This window comes from Penicillium subrubescens, assembly GCF_028828155.1.
Source record: "Penicillium subrubescens strain IBT 31985 chromosome Unknown utg000007l_segment0_segment0, whole genome shotgun sequence".
NCBI lineage: Eukaryota > Fungi > Ascomycota > Eurotiomycetes > Eurotiales > Aspergillaceae > Penicillium > Penicillium subrubescens.
Window position 1 is genome coordinate 1,024,058 of NW_026643157.1, and position 16,817 is coordinate 1,040,874.

At 51.5% G+C, this 16,817-nt stretch overlaps 8 protein-coding genes across 8 annotated transcripts; 4 read left to right on the top strand and 4 right to left on the bottom strand.

Moving 5' to 3' along the window:
- Positions 1-191: 191 nt before the first annotated feature.
- N7473_010139 (putative transcription initiation factor TFIID, 31kD subunit) lies at positions 192-1,094 on the top strand (the record flags this gene model as incomplete). The annotated part of the gene is made up of 1 exon (XM_057156078.1): positions 192-1,094. The coding sequence occupies one exon, from the start codon at positions 192-194 to the stop codon at positions 1,092-1,094; it is 903 nt and encodes a 300-aa protein (XP_057004733.1).
- Positions 1,095-1,844: 750 nt separating this feature from the next.
- N7473_010140 (uncharacterized protein) lies at positions 1,845-2,443 on the bottom strand (the record flags this gene model as incomplete). The annotated part of the gene is made up of 2 exons (XM_057156079.1): positions 1,845-2,110; positions 2,284-2,443. 2 exons carry the CDS (start codon positions 2,441-2,443, stop codon positions 1,845-1,847), a joined length of 426 nt encoding a protein of 141 aa, XP_057004734.1.
- A 457-nt stretch (positions 2,444-2,900) lies between these two features.
- N7473_010141 (rRNA-processing protein UTP11) lies at positions 2,901-3,875 on the top strand (the record flags this gene model as incomplete). Its single annotated transcript, XM_057156080.1, has 2 exons — positions 2,901-2,996; positions 3,087-3,875. 2 exons carry the CDS (start codon positions 2,901-2,903, stop codon positions 3,873-3,875), a joined length of 885 nt encoding a protein of 294 aa, XP_057004735.1.
- Positions 3,876-4,491: 616 nt separating this feature from the next.
- Positions 4,492-5,652, top strand: N7473_010142 (Fe-S cluster assembly protein dre2). Its single transcript, XM_057156081.1, has 2 exons — positions 4,492-5,181; positions 5,268-5,652. Exons 1-2 carry the CDS (start codon positions 4,554-4,556, stop codon positions 5,576-5,578), a joined length of 939 nt encoding a protein of 312 aa, XP_057004736.1. The 5' UTR covers positions 4,492-4,553; the 3' UTR covers positions 5,579-5,652.
- A 273-nt stretch (positions 5,653-5,925) lies between these two features.
- Positions 5,926-9,138, bottom strand: N7473_010143 (histidine biosynthesis protein HIS4). Its single transcript, XM_057156082.1, has 3 exons — positions 7,974-9,138; positions 6,347-7,906; positions 5,926-6,283 (listed from the first exon to the last, which is right to left on the bottom strand). Exons 1-3 carry the CDS (start codon positions 8,818-8,820, stop codon positions 6,084-6,086), a joined length of 2,607 nt encoding a protein of 868 aa, XP_057004737.1. The 5' UTR covers positions 8,821-9,138; the 3' UTR covers positions 5,926-6,083.
- Positions 9,139-11,724: 2,586 nt separating this feature from the next.
- Positions 11,725-13,451, top strand: N7473_010144 (glycoside hydrolase family 47 protein; the record flags this gene model as incomplete). The annotated part of the gene is made up of 4 exons (XM_057156083.1): positions 11,725-11,948; positions 12,016-13,063; positions 13,119-13,293; positions 13,366-13,451. 4 exons carry the CDS (start codon positions 11,725-11,727, stop codon positions 13,449-13,451), a joined length of 1,533 nt encoding a protein of 510 aa, XP_057004738.1.
- Positions 13,452-13,701: 250 nt separating this feature from the next.
- N7473_010145 (lysozyme) lies at positions 13,702-14,306 on the bottom strand (the record flags this gene model as incomplete). The annotated part of the gene is made up of 2 exons (XM_057156084.1): positions 13,702-13,995; positions 14,055-14,306. 2 exons carry the CDS (start codon positions 14,304-14,306, stop codon positions 13,702-13,704), a joined length of 546 nt encoding a protein of 181 aa, XP_057004739.1.
- A 1,461-nt stretch (positions 14,307-15,767) lies between these two features.
- N7473_010146 (uncharacterized protein) lies at positions 15,768-16,474 on the bottom strand (the record flags this gene model as incomplete). Its single annotated transcript, XM_057156085.1, has 3 exons — positions 15,768-15,867; positions 15,935-16,179; positions 16,253-16,474. 3 exons carry the CDS (start codon positions 16,472-16,474, stop codon positions 15,768-15,770), a joined length of 567 nt encoding a protein of 188 aa, XP_057004740.1.
- Between the last annotated feature and the right edge of the window lie 343 nt (positions 16,475-16,817).

Here is a 16,817-nt window from a genome sequence, read left to right on the forward strand (position 1 = left end):
CCATCGCGCGCTTCATCTCCTTATTCGGACCTCTGAGAAGTGCCCCAAATTCAGTAATGCTGGTAGACCACGCCCAGCCCACACTTTGAGCGATCGCACCTTCCCACCAGTCGCGCCACCTCCCAACCCTTCCACATCCTGCGCTCCGCTTCCTCATCTCCCTCGGTCTCAATTGAGACTCCCTCATAACCATGGCCTCTCCCAGCCAGACTCAAGGGTCTGGACCAGCCACTCAACCTCTCACTCCCCCCGCCGAATCCTCCACAGCAAACGGCGTCTCCGCCCCCGCCGCGGCAACCACAACCTCACAAGCAGTCGCGCCCACACCCGCGACTGCACCAACCACATCAACCGCACAACCCTCACATGTCCCGGGCACATCTCTCCAAGACAGTGGCAAGTCGCGACGCCCACGCGATGTCCGCCTCGTACACATGCTCCTCGCCTCACTTGGCGTAACAGCTTACCAAGACCGTGTCCCGCTCCAACTTCTCGACTTCGCCTACCGCTACACCTCGAACGTCCTCCAAGATGCAGTTCACCTGGCTACGGAAGGATACGCTGCCGCTGTAGGCGATAGCACCGGTGCAGGCAAGGGCGCGCCATCTGCCGAAACGAACGGTGTCTCTCTGCCCGCACTTCGACTCAGCATTGCCTCGCGGTTGCATTACCAGTTCCAGACGGGTTTGCCCAAGGAGTTCCTTATGGACGTTGCGTCGGAGCGGAATCGCATTGCCTTGCCTGGTGTCTCGAGAGGATTTGATGCCGCGGCGGGAGGCGCGAATGGGGCTGCTGCTGCGGGCACTGCGAATCAAGGTGTTATGATGGCGGGTATGCGCCTGCCACCAGAGCGCTTCTGCCTTACTGGTACGGGGTGGAATATGAAGGATGAGTGGGATAGTGAAGGGGAAGAGGAGGAATTGCCCGATGAGCCGCAACAGCAGATTAAGGGACCTGCTGCTGCGGGAGCTGACGAGGACGAGGAAGGAGACGAGGATGATGGAGATGGGAAAATGGAGGATATCTTCGGCGAGGATACTGCGATGGGTGAGGCGGGCGATGGAGACGGCGACCAGAAGATGGGGGATGCCTAAAGTGATACCTTAGCTATGGGACTCTTTTTACCCTTTGCCAGGCCGCTGCTTATTTTTTTTGGACACTTTTGAGATGGACGGCGTTACTGGTGCCTGGTGTTCTCGTCATTGCCGCAATCCCAACCGGACGAGGCTGGATTTTCTATCAACAGATGATATATTGGAATCTGCTAATGAAACCCCATACACATCGGCTGGTGCCAATTACTCAAAGAAGGGGAGATGGTTTCCGGTCGATGAATTGAAAGACATGCCAATAATATACAGTACATAATCGATTGCCATCTCATGTCTCTAATCCCAGAAAAATAATAATGCAAAGCACAAGGAAGAATATGCCCAAGAGAACGCCGAAGTTGTCCCTTTGTACGCCGTGAGGAGAGAGAAGAAGACATGCAAATTTCCACATATGGCGGCAAGAGGGGGATGTGTCAAGGAACATGATCAAACCTCAAGGTAAGACATGATACTCACCATATTTCCCAAAGGCCAGATGCCCACCACTTGAATCGCTGCTTTAGCAGCAATCGTCTGTCCTACCATCCTTGGCCGAGCTCATAAGCCCCTCACTATCCGAGCCAGGCAAAGGAAGCCGCTGGTCAAGGACCCTTAGACTCTGACCAAGCAATGCAAGCAAGCAGGATAAGATATCCCTAGACGCCGGAACCCATATACACAAAATACACTCACTAATGGTCGTCAAGACCACCAGTGATCGTAGAGAAGAATTATCAACAGCCAGTCAGGGAATCACTTCCCTTGCTCTTGCTGCCGCCTCCGTTCCTCGTCTTGCCGCATCATAGTAATAACCTCCGCGCGGCGCTTCTCAACACGTTTCAGCTCTTCCTCCTTCGCTCGGCGCCGCTCCTCGTGTGTTGCGAACCACTCCTCTCGAGCGCGATCTTCTTCCTCCCGGTTGTTAGCGTGAGTGACCATGCACGCATTCATGGCGAGACGCTGCTGTCGGCAGACCCATGTGGCAGTGACGGTACGGTTAACAGCACATTCAGCGAAAGCTATATAGCATAAGAATGTTAGCGATATGGTTTCCCTATCTCTGGAGGTTGGTAGAGCTAGATCATGCAACCGATACTCGGCCGAGTCCGGCGGACACGGAATGACAGTAAAGCTCTTTTCGGAGATATGGAATAACGAAAAGCACAATCGAGTGCACCAAATCATCACGTACCCTTGATTTCCGGTGCACAGCGAGCTCGTACGCGCTTGTAGTACATCTGCTTAACTTCTTGTTCTTGGGAGGCCGAGAGGGGGAGCGGGTTGCGGAGGTTGTATTTCTTAGGCGATGAAGACGTTGCTGAGGTATCGGCGGAGGCGGATGTTGAAGCCATTGAGACTGAATAGCTCGATCTCAAAGATCGAGGTGGCAGGTGAAGATCAGATAAGTGGGAGAGACGTTGCGTGGTCTGATGAGTCCGAGACGGCGGTCTCGACGGTCGGATAGAGAGCACAGACTGTGCGTATTGTGGAGATTGAGAGTATAATGAGGCAAATGCTGTCTCTAAGGAGCAATTGCTGCTCACAGAAGGTGCTGGTGGCTGAGGAGGGGAGGACGTGTTTATGCGGAGCGCGAGGAACCGAGTTCGGGCGGAGAGCAGAAAGGCGGAAGCAGAAAAAAAAACTTCCGGACTGTACGACCCTTCCAACCCTTGCACCACACCATTTTTCTTACTGGGCGCATTCCCTTCCCAGCTCTTTTCGGTATTCTTCCAGAGCTGTAGCACACTTGTTCTTCGCTTTGTTTCATTTCTCCGCTTCGCAAACTCGGCAGCCACAAAACTACCCAGCATGTCGTCTATGCGCAACGCCGTCCAACGGCGGCAACACCGCGAGCGCGGTCAGCTTGAGGGCCGTGAGAAATGGGGTCTTCTTGAAAAGCACAAGGTTAGTATCCTCGCATTGCTGTTTTGAAATATTGCAGGCCGCTTTGAACTCCTACAAATTTATTTGAATTAAAGCTAACCTTCAAACCAGGACTACTCGCTCCGCGCAAAAGACTACAACGAGAAGAAGGCCAAATTGAAGCGTCTGCAAGAAAAGGCCAAGGATCGCAACCCCGAGGAGTTCAACTTTGGCATGGTCGGAGCCAAGAACAGCCAACAAGGAAAGCATGGACGGGGTGTTGGTGTCTCTCGAGACTCGGCTGCTGCTCGCGGACTCAGCCACGATGCGATCAAGCTGCTCAAGACCCAGGATCAGAATTATCTGCGGACCGTGGGAGAACGGATACGTCGGCAAATCGATCGTCTGGAACAAAATATGCAATTGCAAGACGGAATGAATGTGGCTCTGGGCGTGAAGTCCAAGAAGGAGGAGCCAGAGGAGGACAATGATGATGAGTTCGACGGATTCGATGACTTTGACGATCTCGACTTTGGCGCCCCAGTGACACCAAAGCCACGCAAGGTTGTATTCGCGGACGACAAGGGAGACCAGCAAAGTATGAAGCGCCGACACGAGGATGACGATTCTATGGATGAGGATGAGGATGAGGTCGAGGCCAAGACATCATCTCAAACTCGCAAGACGCCCAAGCAACTTGCTGCAGAGAAGGAAGCTATGCGCGAGGCTCGCCGTGCCCGCAAGATCCGCAAACGAGTCATCGAGGGTCGAGAGAACAAGCTGGTGGCTCTGCGCAAACAGTACGCAGAGATTCAAAAGGCCGAGCGTGAAGTCGAACTGCAACGGGGCAAGATGGACCGATCTGTTGGAGGTACCAACAAGGATGGACTCAAATGGAAGGTCCGTGAGCGCAAGCGCTAAACGGTCTGAAAGCTCTCCATCGAGGGCTTTCGTTATGAGTTGATGACCCGCGGCCATTGCTTCTGCATCTCCTTCGTGTCCTATTGTCCTTTAATCCTGTTGTTTGATCTATATCTTGTACCGATACCAGCATAGACGGGGAGTCCAGGCGCATTGTGAATATCAAAATCAAAAGTCAGAATACTAGCAAATCAATATACTCTTAGTACATGTAGTCGGGCGTTAGACATTGAATATACACCCAGATCCTAACTGCTATTCCTCCTCCGGAATTGCCTGTTGCAGAGTATACCATTACCATTCACAAGCGTGCAATCGATAATCAACCGCGGCTAGTAGCATCAAAACAATAAGGATTGTCTTACCTCCTCAAGAATCGGCCATACCCTCGATGACTCGGTCAGCTTCTCTCTCGTGTTCCCTTACCTAACCTAGTTAACCGCTCCCCCGTAATCCCCGCCAGCTGATAGGATCAACACTCGACTCCACCAGCTTATCGGGTCCTTCAACCCGCGGAAATGCGATTTATAATGACCGCTGACTAAGTTTATCTTTTATCGGTGACTGTGAAATATCGCCACCCCTCACTGGGTCACTTTTCTTTTCTTCGCTCTCCTCATCCTCTCCTTCTCGCCATCTTGACCCTTCTCCCGTCACTGAAAGGCTCCAATTCTCACAATGGCGCCATCGATCGTGACCATTGATACCAGCGACGACTTCGACATGGCCGCTCCAGCCAGGGCAGTCGATGCCCCGCGCACTCTCCTCCTGCGCCCCCCCTCCATCGCCGCCCACGAGGAGAAACTCCACGCCCTCTTCACAACCTTCGACCGTCAGTCCACCGACCTGCAAATGCTCGATCGCCTCTCCGCAGGCATCGTCTCCCTCCCTCCTACCACATACTCCCACGTCCTTGTCCTCACCGACGCAGATGGCTCACAGCGCGCGGAGGCTCTCCAACTCCTCACCCGAGACGTATACACCGCGCTCGTGCCGTCCATGAAGCCCGGCGCCAAGCTGGCCGCACAAGATAAGCCTCTGACGGCTGCGGACTCGATGGAGGCTATCATGGCGGGATTGGTGCAGAATGAGGCCGGGTTTGAGAAGCCCAATTTCGAGCAAGCGTCGGCTGTGCCGCTTAAGCTTGGTGGTCGGAAGAAGAAGACTGCCGCGCCGACGGGTATAATGGGTGGATTTACGAACAATGGCAATAACGAGGTTAAGGTTAACCTGGAGGATAATGATGAGTTGATTAATGAGGACTCGCTTCTTGATGAGGAGGATTTCACGAGACCCATTATGCCCCGTATGTGATCCCACGTACTCTACTTGATATTATTTACATCCCCGTGAAGATTTGACAAGCTAACTCTTCTTTTTCTTACTAACCAGCCCCGGAGTGCCAACCCAAGACTGGCCGGAGGCGGCGCGCCTGCAAGGATTGTACATGCGGTCTCGCAGACCGTCTCGAGGCAGAGGATAAGGAGCGCCGGGCAAACGCCGATAAGAACCTGAACGTGCTGAAGTTGCAGTCAGACGATTTGACCGAATTGGATTTCACCGTCGAGGGCAAGACGACCGGTTCCTGCGGTAGCTGTGCCTTGGGCGATGCATTCCGCTGCGCTGGCTGCCCATACCTCGGTCTTCCGGCCTTCAAGCCTGGCCAGGAGGTCCAGATTCTAAATGACGTTGCCCAGTTGTAAATTGAATTGCATTAGTTCTAGACGGTGGGATGGGGGAGGGGACTTTGCAGTCGTAAAATGACGCGTCCGATCTCGGGCCTCCGAGGTCGGGGCTGCAGAGGGTGGTGGTGGTTGCATCTCTTTCTTTGATACCTTAGATACCTCGCTGGAAATTTCGGTAGTCCCAGCTATAATCCTACTACCATATGCATTATACTCTGCGTTTCCCGGCCCGTTTAATCTAATTATGCGATGTGGCCGATGTGGATACCTGACATCACTGAGCATCAACCGCTTCGCCAGCTACGGACTAGCCTGGTCGATGGAGCTCGTTCGTACCGGGAGAAGTACCGAAAGTTAGTTCAAACAATAGATTGGTAAATTGTATATCACTCGCTAGAAACCTCACCGACAACTTTTGGGTCCTTTTCCCGCTATCTAATATTCATCGCGCATTCATTCATGACAAGACACTAAACGATAAATCCCGGAATATAAAAAGCACTCGCTATCAACCGCAGACAATCTACGAGCGGTCCTTCATCATCTGCGCAACACGGATGCTGACAGCCCGCTTGTGCGCGTCCAAGCCCTCGACGGCGGCCAGAGTCTCGACGGTCTTTGCCAGACCCAGCAGGCCGTCGGCGGTCAGGTTGGAGCTGGTAATGTGCTTGAGGTAGGAGCCGAGGTTGACGCCAGAGTACTGCTTGGCGTAGCCGTAGGTCGCTAAGAATAAGTGTTAGTTTATGAGGACAAGACAAAGACTAGTAAGGGAGGTTGAAGACTTACGGAGAGAGTGGTTAACACCGGCGGAGTAGTCACCCACGCTCTCGGGGGTCCAGGGGCCGATGAACACACTACCGGCATTCTGCACCTGGTCGACGACCGCCTCGGGACCCTCCACCTGGAGGATCAAGTGCTCGGGGGCATACTCATTGCTGAGGATCATGGCCTCGTTGATGTCACGGACCACGAAAGTAACAGAGTGCTCGAGCGAGCCACGGACAATATCCATGCGAGGCAGGGCCTTCGCCTGAGCGTCAACCTCGTCCTCGATGGCACGCAGCTGCTCTTCATTCAGATCGACGGCAATCAGGATAACCTGGGAGTCGACACCGTGCTCAGCCTGGCTCAGCAGGTCAGAGGCAACGAACGCCGGGTTGGCAGTCTTGTCGGCAATAACAAGGACCTCGCTAGGACCAGCAGGCATATCGATGCTGACACCGGCAGAGGTATCGTTGGACACGAACATCTTGGCGGCGGTGACGAACTGGTTACCAGGGCCGAGAATCTTGTCCACCTTGGTGATGGACTCAGTACCGTAAGCCATGGCGGCCACGGCCTGAGCACCACCAGCCAGAACAATACTCTCAGCACCGACCTTGTGAGCGACGTAGACGATCTCGGGAGAGATGCTGCCATCGGAACGGGGAGGGGAGGCCAGAACAATCTTCTGGCAGCCAGCTACCATAGCAGGGACACCCAGCATCATGGCAGTAGAAGGCAACACAGCGGTACCACCGGGGATGTACAGACCAACGCGCTCGATCGGTCGGGAGAAGCGCGAGCAAACCACACCAGGCATAGTCTCCATCTTGAGGGTATCGTTGCTGCCCTTCTGCGCAGAGTGGAAACGCTGGATGTTGCCAATGCTGATGTCGAGGGCCTCCTGAACATCAGGAGTCAACTTCATGAGCTCAGCAGGGAAGGGCGCCTTGATGACGGGTGAGGTCAGCGAGGTAGCCTTCTCAAACTTGTGAGTGTACTTAAGAACGGCAGCATCGCCGCCATCGCGAACATCCTGGATAATGGGCTTAACTAGAGCAACAATCGCGTCGTTGGACTTTTGGGAGGGACGCTTGAGGCACTCCTTGACTTCGGTGATAGGGGTGGAGGAGGTAATCACGCGCTTCATCTCAATGCGCGAGCTGCGGTCTTCGACGGGAGCAGAGACAGGGACAGGGGCAGGGGCAGGCTTCGTAGCGGGAGCCAGACCAGCCTTTTCAGCCCAAGGACCCTTAGCATCGCCCTTTCTCCGCTTCACCTTGAGGCTCTTCAGGTCAAGGTTACGCTCAATGTCTTCCAAAGTAACACCGGCAGCAGTGCACTTGGTCAATGCAAAGTACAACAAATCGGCAGCCTCAAAGGCAATCTCCTCCTTGGTGGTGGCACGGCACAGCTCTTCGGCCTCCTCCATAATCTTAGCCTCAGCGAGCTTGGGCTCATTGAACAGGCGAGCGGTATACGATCCGGCGGGAGCATCGGCCTTGCGGGCAAGGAGAGTCTTTTGTAGACGGGAGAGACCAGCAGAAGCGCCGAAGCAGGAATCAGTGCCGAGGTGGCAGAAGCCTAAATGAGTCACCAATCGTTAGCTACCACGCATATCTAAGAATTGTTGAGATCGAAGCCGCCATACCTCGTCCAATCTGCTTGACCACAAATACCAAGCAGTCCGCATCACAGTCGTACCCAATGCGAATCAGCTCCTGCACATCACCGCTTGACTGGCCCTTGTACCAAAGCCCGCGCTTGCGGCTCTGGTAAACTCCGGTACCGGTGCGGAGCGCCTCAGCAATGCTCTCATCGCTGCTCCAGACGAATCCAAGGCACGATCCCCGCTCATCAGTGACAGACGTAGCATACAGGCTGTTAGCCTGGTCAGTAACAGCGCGCGAGGTTATAAGCTTCGCCGCGGAGATCTGGCTGGTAGCATCCCGCTCCACAGTCAAGGACTGGGAAGGCAGAATGGCAATGGCGCCCTTTTGTGTGACCTGGTTGATGGCATCTTCAGACACAGCCTCATCTCCAAACGTTGTGAAAAGTCGGGGCGAGTCCGAGCTAATGTTTAATTTGGTGGCCGCGGTGGAGACCGTGGCGGGGGTAACGCAGACACTGGCATCATTGCGTTCAATGGCATTTCCGGCAATCCATTGCTGGAAAGTATCAATCTGAGCATCGGAAAGGGCGGAGACGAGCAATCGAGAGGAAGGAACCGACTGTTCCTGGGAGAGGGCGGTCAATTGGTCGAGGGTGATGAGAATCTTAGCGGCACCGGCGTTGAGCACATCGACGAGGTCACCGGCGGAGGAGATGGCGGTCGCGTCGACAAAGACATCGAGTTGGCGGAAGTTCTGGCGCAGGAACTGCTCGGCCTCGGCGAGGGTTGATACCTTGACCAGCACCCGCCCGAAGTAGGCAATCTGCTTGAGGGAGAGGCCGGAGGTGGGGTTGGAGGGGTAGGAGATAAGGAAAGGTGTGGCCATGGTGATTGAGTGGTTTGAATGGCCAGTGAGGAAAGGAAACAGAGGAAGAGGATGAGGGATAAGAAGAGGAAGTTCTCAAAAGTCCCCTGAGCTAATTGGGGGAGGGGAGGCGCTTTGAGGAGTGGAAAATTGTTACCGGCGATGACTCTTCTGGCTTCCCTTTTTTCCGCCCGCCAACCAGTTGCCCCATCCCGCCCCTCGCTGATTCATCGCCCTTTGGTCCCCTTTCAAAGGGCAAACCGGAATGTCAGGGCATTGGTTATTTTAGGTTATGACTCGGATTCTTATTTGCCTTCTTTTTAAATACATTCATCCTATGTCAATTTCGTTCATTGTTTATACGTACTAACAACACCTTCTACATCGACAAACCGCACAATGTCCTACCCTGCGATATCGGGCATGCTCGGAATACATGATCCCCGCAAAGGAGTGATGAAAAGAGTACCGACAGGGTTCTTTGACGCTGCTACCTAATTCCAAATCACATTGCTTTCAAGATACCTATTCGAGATTGATCAGGCACCTTCGCAGAAACCTTTATTTTTTGGTGCCAGAACGCCCTCGTTGGAGGTCGTTGTTTCCTACGCCGTTCGTACAGTCTATAGCCATAGCCCATCTATATATCGGTCCAGCCCTCCATGGAGAAGGAGCCACCCCAAAAGTAGTAGCACTTCGACTGGCCAATTATTCAACTCGGCTTTTCCATGGTCTTCCAGCATTTTAGTCCGGGCTAGCACATCTGCGACTTACGTGTCGAGTGTGACATGTTTTAATTGCCAGTGCATGAACGATGCGGTCGCAAGAGGCCCGAGAGATTCGAGAAAGCTAAGGAAAAAATTTCAATCCAGCTGTATACCGAAGATAACGAGTTGTCTCCTCTCTTCGCATTCACCTCTTATCGTTGGGACCAAAGACACATCTGGCAACGTTGGACCGGACGAGGTTTGTTCTGAACAGGCTATAGGTGGTGATCCCCTTTAAAGTTGAACTGTGGAATTGAAAGTCAGTGAGATCGAGGTCCGTCCAGCACGATTTTGGTTCATATTTACACTAATGCCAACAGTGTCACTCCTGCCTGTTACCTATAGAGCCTGAACTCCTAGGCATGAGCGCTTTCAGACAAGGCTAGGAGTGCGTTACAGGCGTTTCGGTCAGGCAAAATCAAGAGTCAATATCGAATCCGAGTATCATTTATTGCGTTCTGCGCTTTATAGGACTAGGGACAGGAAGCCTTTCTCTAAGGTCTTAGGCGAATGTTCATCTGGTACAAGAAATGATTATGAATATGTTGGACAATCTATACATTCATAATGTTCAGTTCTGTCTTGGGGGATGGCTTTGATCATCTGCCGCCCGGCTACGAAACAGCTAAGACTAGAGAGCGGGACTTCTATAGTTCGCTGATCTGCCTTCTGCCCATGTTTTACCTACGTACTGTACTGTAGTAATAACTAGGGCACGAAAAGTATAGCGAGTGCCTCGATTTATCAAGGTATATACGATATTTGTTGTCGGTAATACCAAGTGTTTTTCGTCTTCTAAGGAGCAGACAGGATCGCCAGGGACAAGGGACATTCTTCCCGAAGAGTTTCCGTCGGCATGGCCAAACACACCCCTGTAGCTATCAAAGTAGTGCCAAGCGGCAGATGGAAGGTTGTGGCTTCGATAGGTTGTCTCCAAGAATTATGCAAGCATACCGGAGATAAAAATCTACATTCTGTAAGCTACATCTGTCGAGATGAACTGCTCGCACATTATTCCTCTTCATAACTAGTGTGTATGTGCAGTTGCATCAGAATACCTCTGCTCTGATTCCAAGGACACCTCACCATCCCCGAAGAGGCACGGACATTTCCATCGGCCGACGAGGGCGAAATGAATAACCAGAATCAGGTGTCTCGCGGAGTATGATGTCCCATCGAGGACGATATGGCGGCTTTCAGGCCGACTCCGCGATGGCTAAATGATTGCTAGACCAATGAAAATCGCACTAGGAAGGTACCTTTCCTCCTTGGCTGCGATGTGACGCCATGTCGCCTTGGCCAAGCTGGCCGCACAGTCCCGGACTCCCAAGCATCGGTCAGACTATGGACTGAGGGGTGCATTGGCTGGCGCTTCGTGCGAATGTGCGTGATGCACCCCTTAATCAAACAACCAAGAGACCCATGCTTTTAGAGTTGACCCGCAGTGCCGCCGTGCCGTCATCTGCCGTGGTCATCCACGGTCCTTGTCTCGATGACCCGCGAGAAACCACCAAATCTTAGGACTTGTGATTTCAGCAGATGAACCGATCTGTATGTATCCGACGAGTCAGAAAACATGGAGGACTCGGTGAACGCAAGACCTTAGGGTGCACTGCATTCCTCCGAACCACATCTGTCGAGGGCGGCCAATGAAGGTCCGGTAAGAATGCAGATCCCCCAGTGCCACTAGTCAGTCCGAATGGGACCTTGCAGGGCAGGAATCGAGAACTCAGGGACCCAGTCCGGGCGCCACCAAGCCCGATGCCACCATACTATGCAGCTAGTGAGTAGCACTCAAAGGTTAGCGTAGGAGGAAGAGTTGAAGGACTGGAGGAGAGGAAGAGAACTGGGTAAATTGGAAGTAAACAAGATCGCGTGTGACTGCCCAGTAGCCACTTATGGGGGTCCACCGGCATCACATCCCCCCATTCCCCATTATTCTTCGCGATCTTCACTGATCCACTCTCGATTTAATAGTCGCCTTTGACCCGCGCATGCGGGTGGTCTTTCATTTGCGACTCGACTCGTCTTTCGTTACTTTTTCTCTCCTATCCCTAGGAGCTGCGCTGTGTTGTGCTGTTGCGTATTTCTAGCATACCTGCCATTCTTTGTATACATTACTTTGCGCTCTCCAGAACGAGCGCGTACACGAGCAACTATGCGCGTTCCAGTTTCACTCTCACTGATGGTGCTGAGCCTGGTAGGCTCTACGGCGGGTCACCCTTTCGCCGATGCCGAAGAGGTCTTGCGTCGCGACTCAGATGCCCAGAGGAAGGCCGATGCAGTCAAAGAGGCCTTCCAACACGCGTGGGATGGATATATGAAATATGCCTATCCCCACGATGAGCTTCATCCAGTCAGCAATGGTTATGGGGACTCCAGGTGAGCGGTTCCGACCCTAAAACGATATCCTACATAGCAGGAGATCATGAGCTAATGCGAAATCCAGAAATGGATGGGGAGCATCTGCAGTGGATGCCCTTTCAACTGCCATTCTTATGGGCAAGACAGATGTGGTCAATACCATTCTGGATCATGTTTCGAAAATTGACTACAGCAAGACCGACTCGCAGGTCAGTTTGTTTGAGACAACCATCCGCTATCTGGCCGGCATGCTCTCCGGCTACGACCTGCTCAAAGGACCAGCCTCCGAGATGGTTCAAGACTCAAAGCTTGTGGACAATCTTTTGACCCAAGCAAAGAACCTAGGCGACGTTCTCAAGTTTGCCTTTGACACCGGTTCAGGTGTCCCCTATAACAACATCAACATCACGTCGCAGGGTAATGACGGCTCGACCACCAACGGCCTCGCCGTGACGGGAACCTTGGTCCTTGAGTGGACGCGTCTGTCTGACCTGACCGGGATCGACGAGTATGCGTCTATTAGCCAGAGGGCAGAGTCACATCTGCTAGACCCCAAGCCCTCCGGCGCTCAGCCATTCCCAGGCCTCGTGGGTAGCAACATCAACATAGATAACGGTCAATTCACCGACGGTTACGTCTCTTGGGACGGCGGTGATGACTCTTTCTACGAGTACCTGATCAAGATGTATGTGTATGACCCAAAGCGGTTTGCCACATACAAAGATCGCTGGGTACTGGCCGCCGAGTCGACTATCAAGCACCTGCAGTCTCACCCGGAGCCCCGACCTGATTTGACCTGGCTGTCCTCGTACCAAAATGGCAACTATTATCTCAGCTCACAGCACTTGACTTGCTTCGACGGAGGTAGCTTCCTCTTGGGTGGTACCGTCCTGGGTCGCCAAGACTTCATCGATTTCGGACTAAAGCTGGTCGATGGATGCGAGGCTACTTACAACGCAACTTTGACTAATATTGGTCCGGACTCTTGGGGCTGGGATCCCACAAAGGTCCCTAGCGATCAGAAGGACTTTTATGAGAAAGCTGGCTTCTACATTACCAGCGGCGCATATATCCTTCGCCCAGAGGTGATTGAGAGCTTCTACTATGCCTACCGTGTTACTGGCAAGGAAGTTGTAAGTATTTGTCTTGCTGTGCATCTCAAGAGTGACCAATTAATTTCGTTTACAGTACCGTGACTGGGCTTGGAACGCCTTCGTTGCAATCAACGCCACCAGTCGTACAGACTCTGGCTTCGCGGCCCTGAGCGATGTCAATGCTGCGAACGGCGGCTCCAAGTACGACAACCAAGAGAGTTTCCTCTTTGCTGAGGTCATGAAGTACTCGTACCTCATCCACGCAGAGGGTATGTTTAGTCCACCCGTTCCCGAAGATCAACCGAATTTGAGAACAAGAACACTAATGTTGAACATCACAGACGCCGAGTGGCAAGTGAAGACTGGCAACAAGAACACCTTTGTCTTCAACACCGAGGCTCACCCTGTGCGCGTTAAGCACACTTAGAATGGCATTGGTAGCCTCCATTTGTCTTCTAGTAAATAGTCACCAGGAGGGTCAAAAGGCCTCGCGTATATTTTTACTGTCTACTTTTGTCGATCCTGGGCTTGTTCTTCGCAGCGTTTGTAAAACAAGTAGTTCTCTATATCAGACACGGCACTCATTGTGTTATATACAGATTCCAAACAACCTATTAGAAAAAAGGGAAACGACTCAAGCCGTCCATCATTCCAGCCGACCGCCTGAGTCATATCCTCTAGCAAGGAGCAGGTAACGCAGGAAGAGTAGCAGGTGCATCAAACAGCTGCAACTCCGCAGCACGACGACGAGTCAGGCCATCCACAACCTGACCATTGGCCTTATTCCACTGCGGCAGTTCATCATGCGCAACAAGGGAGACATCCTCGCCCGCATTCATGCGTTTCACAAGATCCGACGACTCCATATTACCATTACCGATATTGTATGTCCAAGATACCAGCGCAGCATACTGATTATCGTTCAGAGTGACAGGCTGGGCGAGTGCATTTGTCAAAGCGTTTTGGTAGCCCTGGTATTGCTGTTAGTTATCTCTTTTATTCCATGATCGGGTAATTGGAGTCAACTTACCAGCAGGTCCTGTGAAAGAAGCTGTTGAGCGGTATCCTCGGTCAAAGGCTTGGGAATTGATACGTCAGAGCAAGACGTATCGGCGCACAAGTGGCCATATCCGATTGTTGGATTGCCGAAGCCGTCGTCATACTCGTTTGGCTGGAAGGACTCGAAGCTCTTGATCAAGTTCAGACCATTTTGGTTGGTTGGTGGGCCGGTGCAGGCCAGAGCCAAGGCTGGTAGAGCAGCGATGAGAAGCTTGAATGACATTATGGCTTTGGGGAATGTAGAATAGTCTGAATTTTGCTGTAATTATTGCGATGGTGTTTGAGGCCACAAGGAATGAAGACTTCTTTATGTATCTTTGTAATTGATCGGCGAAAGCCTGTTATTTTTATTCATTCGATGTAGCATCGGTCAGCACATGGTGGAATGAGGATCTCCGTCGAGGAATACGAGCGTGAAATCTTTGCAAAGCAGGACGTGGAGGTAGTATTTGCAGCGATATGGTAAAGGAGATCGTAACACGAGCTGTTCCCATACGAAGGAGACAGAATTGGAGACCTTTGGCGCGAGGAAACGAATAGGCTTTGGATCGTCGGTCTATTAATATCTCCCTGCATCTGCAATTGTCCGTCGAAATAAGGTTGAGCACCATATCAGCACCCAGGATTCACTCGTGTTCTTTTGACGATCAATTCCTTTGATTGTGAGATGAATCTAAATAACATTACAGGAAGTAAACATGTCGGTTCTTGTTAAGGATTGTCCCTCCATTCTTGGCTCAGCCTTTCCCGTGGTGAGTGGATGAACACCCTGGTTGAGAATACGAGCCCTTCACGAACGGTCCCAATTTTCCAAGTTTATTACACAGATGATCATCAAAATCCAGATTTGACGAAACCTGAACTAAGATAACGACAAAGCGCTAAAAGCTCGGTCAAACTCAGACTCAGACTCACCCACGGGGATCTTGTTGCAAGGTGATCTGCTCTTGCAGTTCTCGATATACTGTACGATTCATCCGGTTTTTTTTTCTTATTTGCATTTGCATTATCAGATCCTCTCTTGGCTACTGCTACATTACTGTCGCGCAAGATAGTCAGTGGTTAAGCAAGGCCCTTGATATAGTACCTATCCGATTTTTTTCGTTATTTGGCATTTGCATTGTCAGATTCCCTCTTATCTACTACTATCCTACCATCGTGCAAGATAAGCAGGATTCAATAACGGTTCTCGATATGCGATGCATTCGGGTTTTTTCGAGCTATAGAGACCACGGCTTTCACTTACCTTGACACTCGGGGGTAGTCGGATACTAAGTTATATTGATGCCTTGAATCCTTACTTGTCAACGGGTGTGTTCCACATTGGCGAGCTCGTTGAATTAACAGATTCAGTTGGAGGGCCCTTTATCAAGCCTTCGGTGCGGAATTTGAGTGAAAACACTTAATTATTCGTCTATATCGATCTTTGAGAGGACACCGCTGCCGGCTCGGACAATTTGTGGTCGAACGAGATGATCTAGGTTACGACGTTCAGAAATCGCATGATCGACACTGATCTTGGAAGATTTCAAGCTCGAAACTTCCGCATTAGACATTAGAAATTAAGCATTAGGTATTATTTGTGATATGATCAACAAAGGCCCACATTGCAGCCAGTGTGACAGCCCTGGGCAGTGGAAGGCACAGGCATCTGGCGGCAGGTCAAGAAGAGCTAGACAGATCACTAGGCATCCTCGATCTTGGGCTGGGTGACCTGCTTTCCGGCCTTCCGCTCGACATGGCAAGCCATAGAGGCTCGGACCATGAGGACTAGATTAAATATCCTGCCAGAACCAGATCGGTAGTCAGATATTTGTAACCTCTCAAAACCCGAGATAGGGAGAAACTCACAGCCCCAAAAACATCATTGCAATTCCCAAGCATTCCACTCCGTACAATCTTTTTGCTTCTTCAGTATTCTCCGAGTAGCCACCATGTTGATACTCGGCAAACTCATTGATATAGAAGCTAATGGTGATGATTTGGGCAAGGAAAGCCAAGCAATCGAATGTAATGCTTGCGCCAGGATGAACCCTGCAGTTGAAGATAAGGACGACAATGAGGAAGACGGTGGACCAGAGGAACGCGTAAGCAGCCTGTTTCACAAGGGTTGGAATTAGCATAGTGATCTATGGATTTGTACTCCGAGAAAGCTACTGTTGTACTCACAGTTCCTAGATTAATGCTTGACCAGGCACTTCCCAAGCCATCGATATAGGCCACGGGCTTTTCGTGCTCGCTATAAGCCCAAGCAAAGCAGATCACAACTGTCATTTGACTGATAGCTGCAGCAAAGCGTAGAGTCAGGAAGGATAGCCATTTCTTCTGTTCTCTGGGAACTGCCTCCAGGCACCAAGTAGGGTGATGTTGATCGTAATAGTTAGAAAGCATATCGAAGGTGAAGAAAAGTGATTAGATAGCAAATAACACCAATTAAAGAGAAGACGACCTTGACGGCCCAACCGGGGTTTCTCCAAGGGTTATATGTCCAAGTTGATCTTGGCAGCTTATGTGCATCATTACCGTTTCCATCCAAACACAGCCTCTCGACAGCTGGTCATGGTGGCGACGCCAAGAAACAACAGATCTCAGCGCCAAACATCGACACCGTTTCTACAGTACTTTGAATAATCAGATTGGATAGCGTTTACAGTGGGGTTCCATAATAAATTTGAACCCCCAGACACATACATTCTTCTTCCGACTCTGCCTTGTGATGTTCAGATCTTGGCGT

What these genes read in the sequence shown, in the direction of transcription:
- N7473_010143 (XM_057156082.1), bottom strand. Translation starts at nt 8,820, where the DNA reads ATGGCCACACCTTTCCTTATCTCCTACCCCTCCAACCCCACCTCCGGC. An exon ending in GGTCAAGCAGATTGGACGAG is followed by an intron (nt 7,907 to 7,973) that starts GTATGGCGGCTT and finishes TGACTCATTTAG; the next exon opens with GCTTCTGCCACCTCGGCACT. An exon ending in CGGTGTTAACCACTCTCTCC is followed by an intron (nt 6,284 to 6,346) that starts GTAAGTCTTCAA and finishes ACTTATTCTTAG; the next exon opens with CGACCTACGGCTACGCCAAG.
- N7473_010142 (XM_057156081.1), top strand. Translation starts at nt 4,554, where the DNA reads ATGGCGCCATCGATCGTGACCATTGATACCAGCGACGACTTCGACATG. An exon ending in CACGAGACCCATTATGCCCC is followed by an intron (nt 5,182 to 5,267) that starts GTATGTGATCCC and finishes CTTACTAACCAG; the next exon opens with CCCCGGAGTGCCAACCCAAG.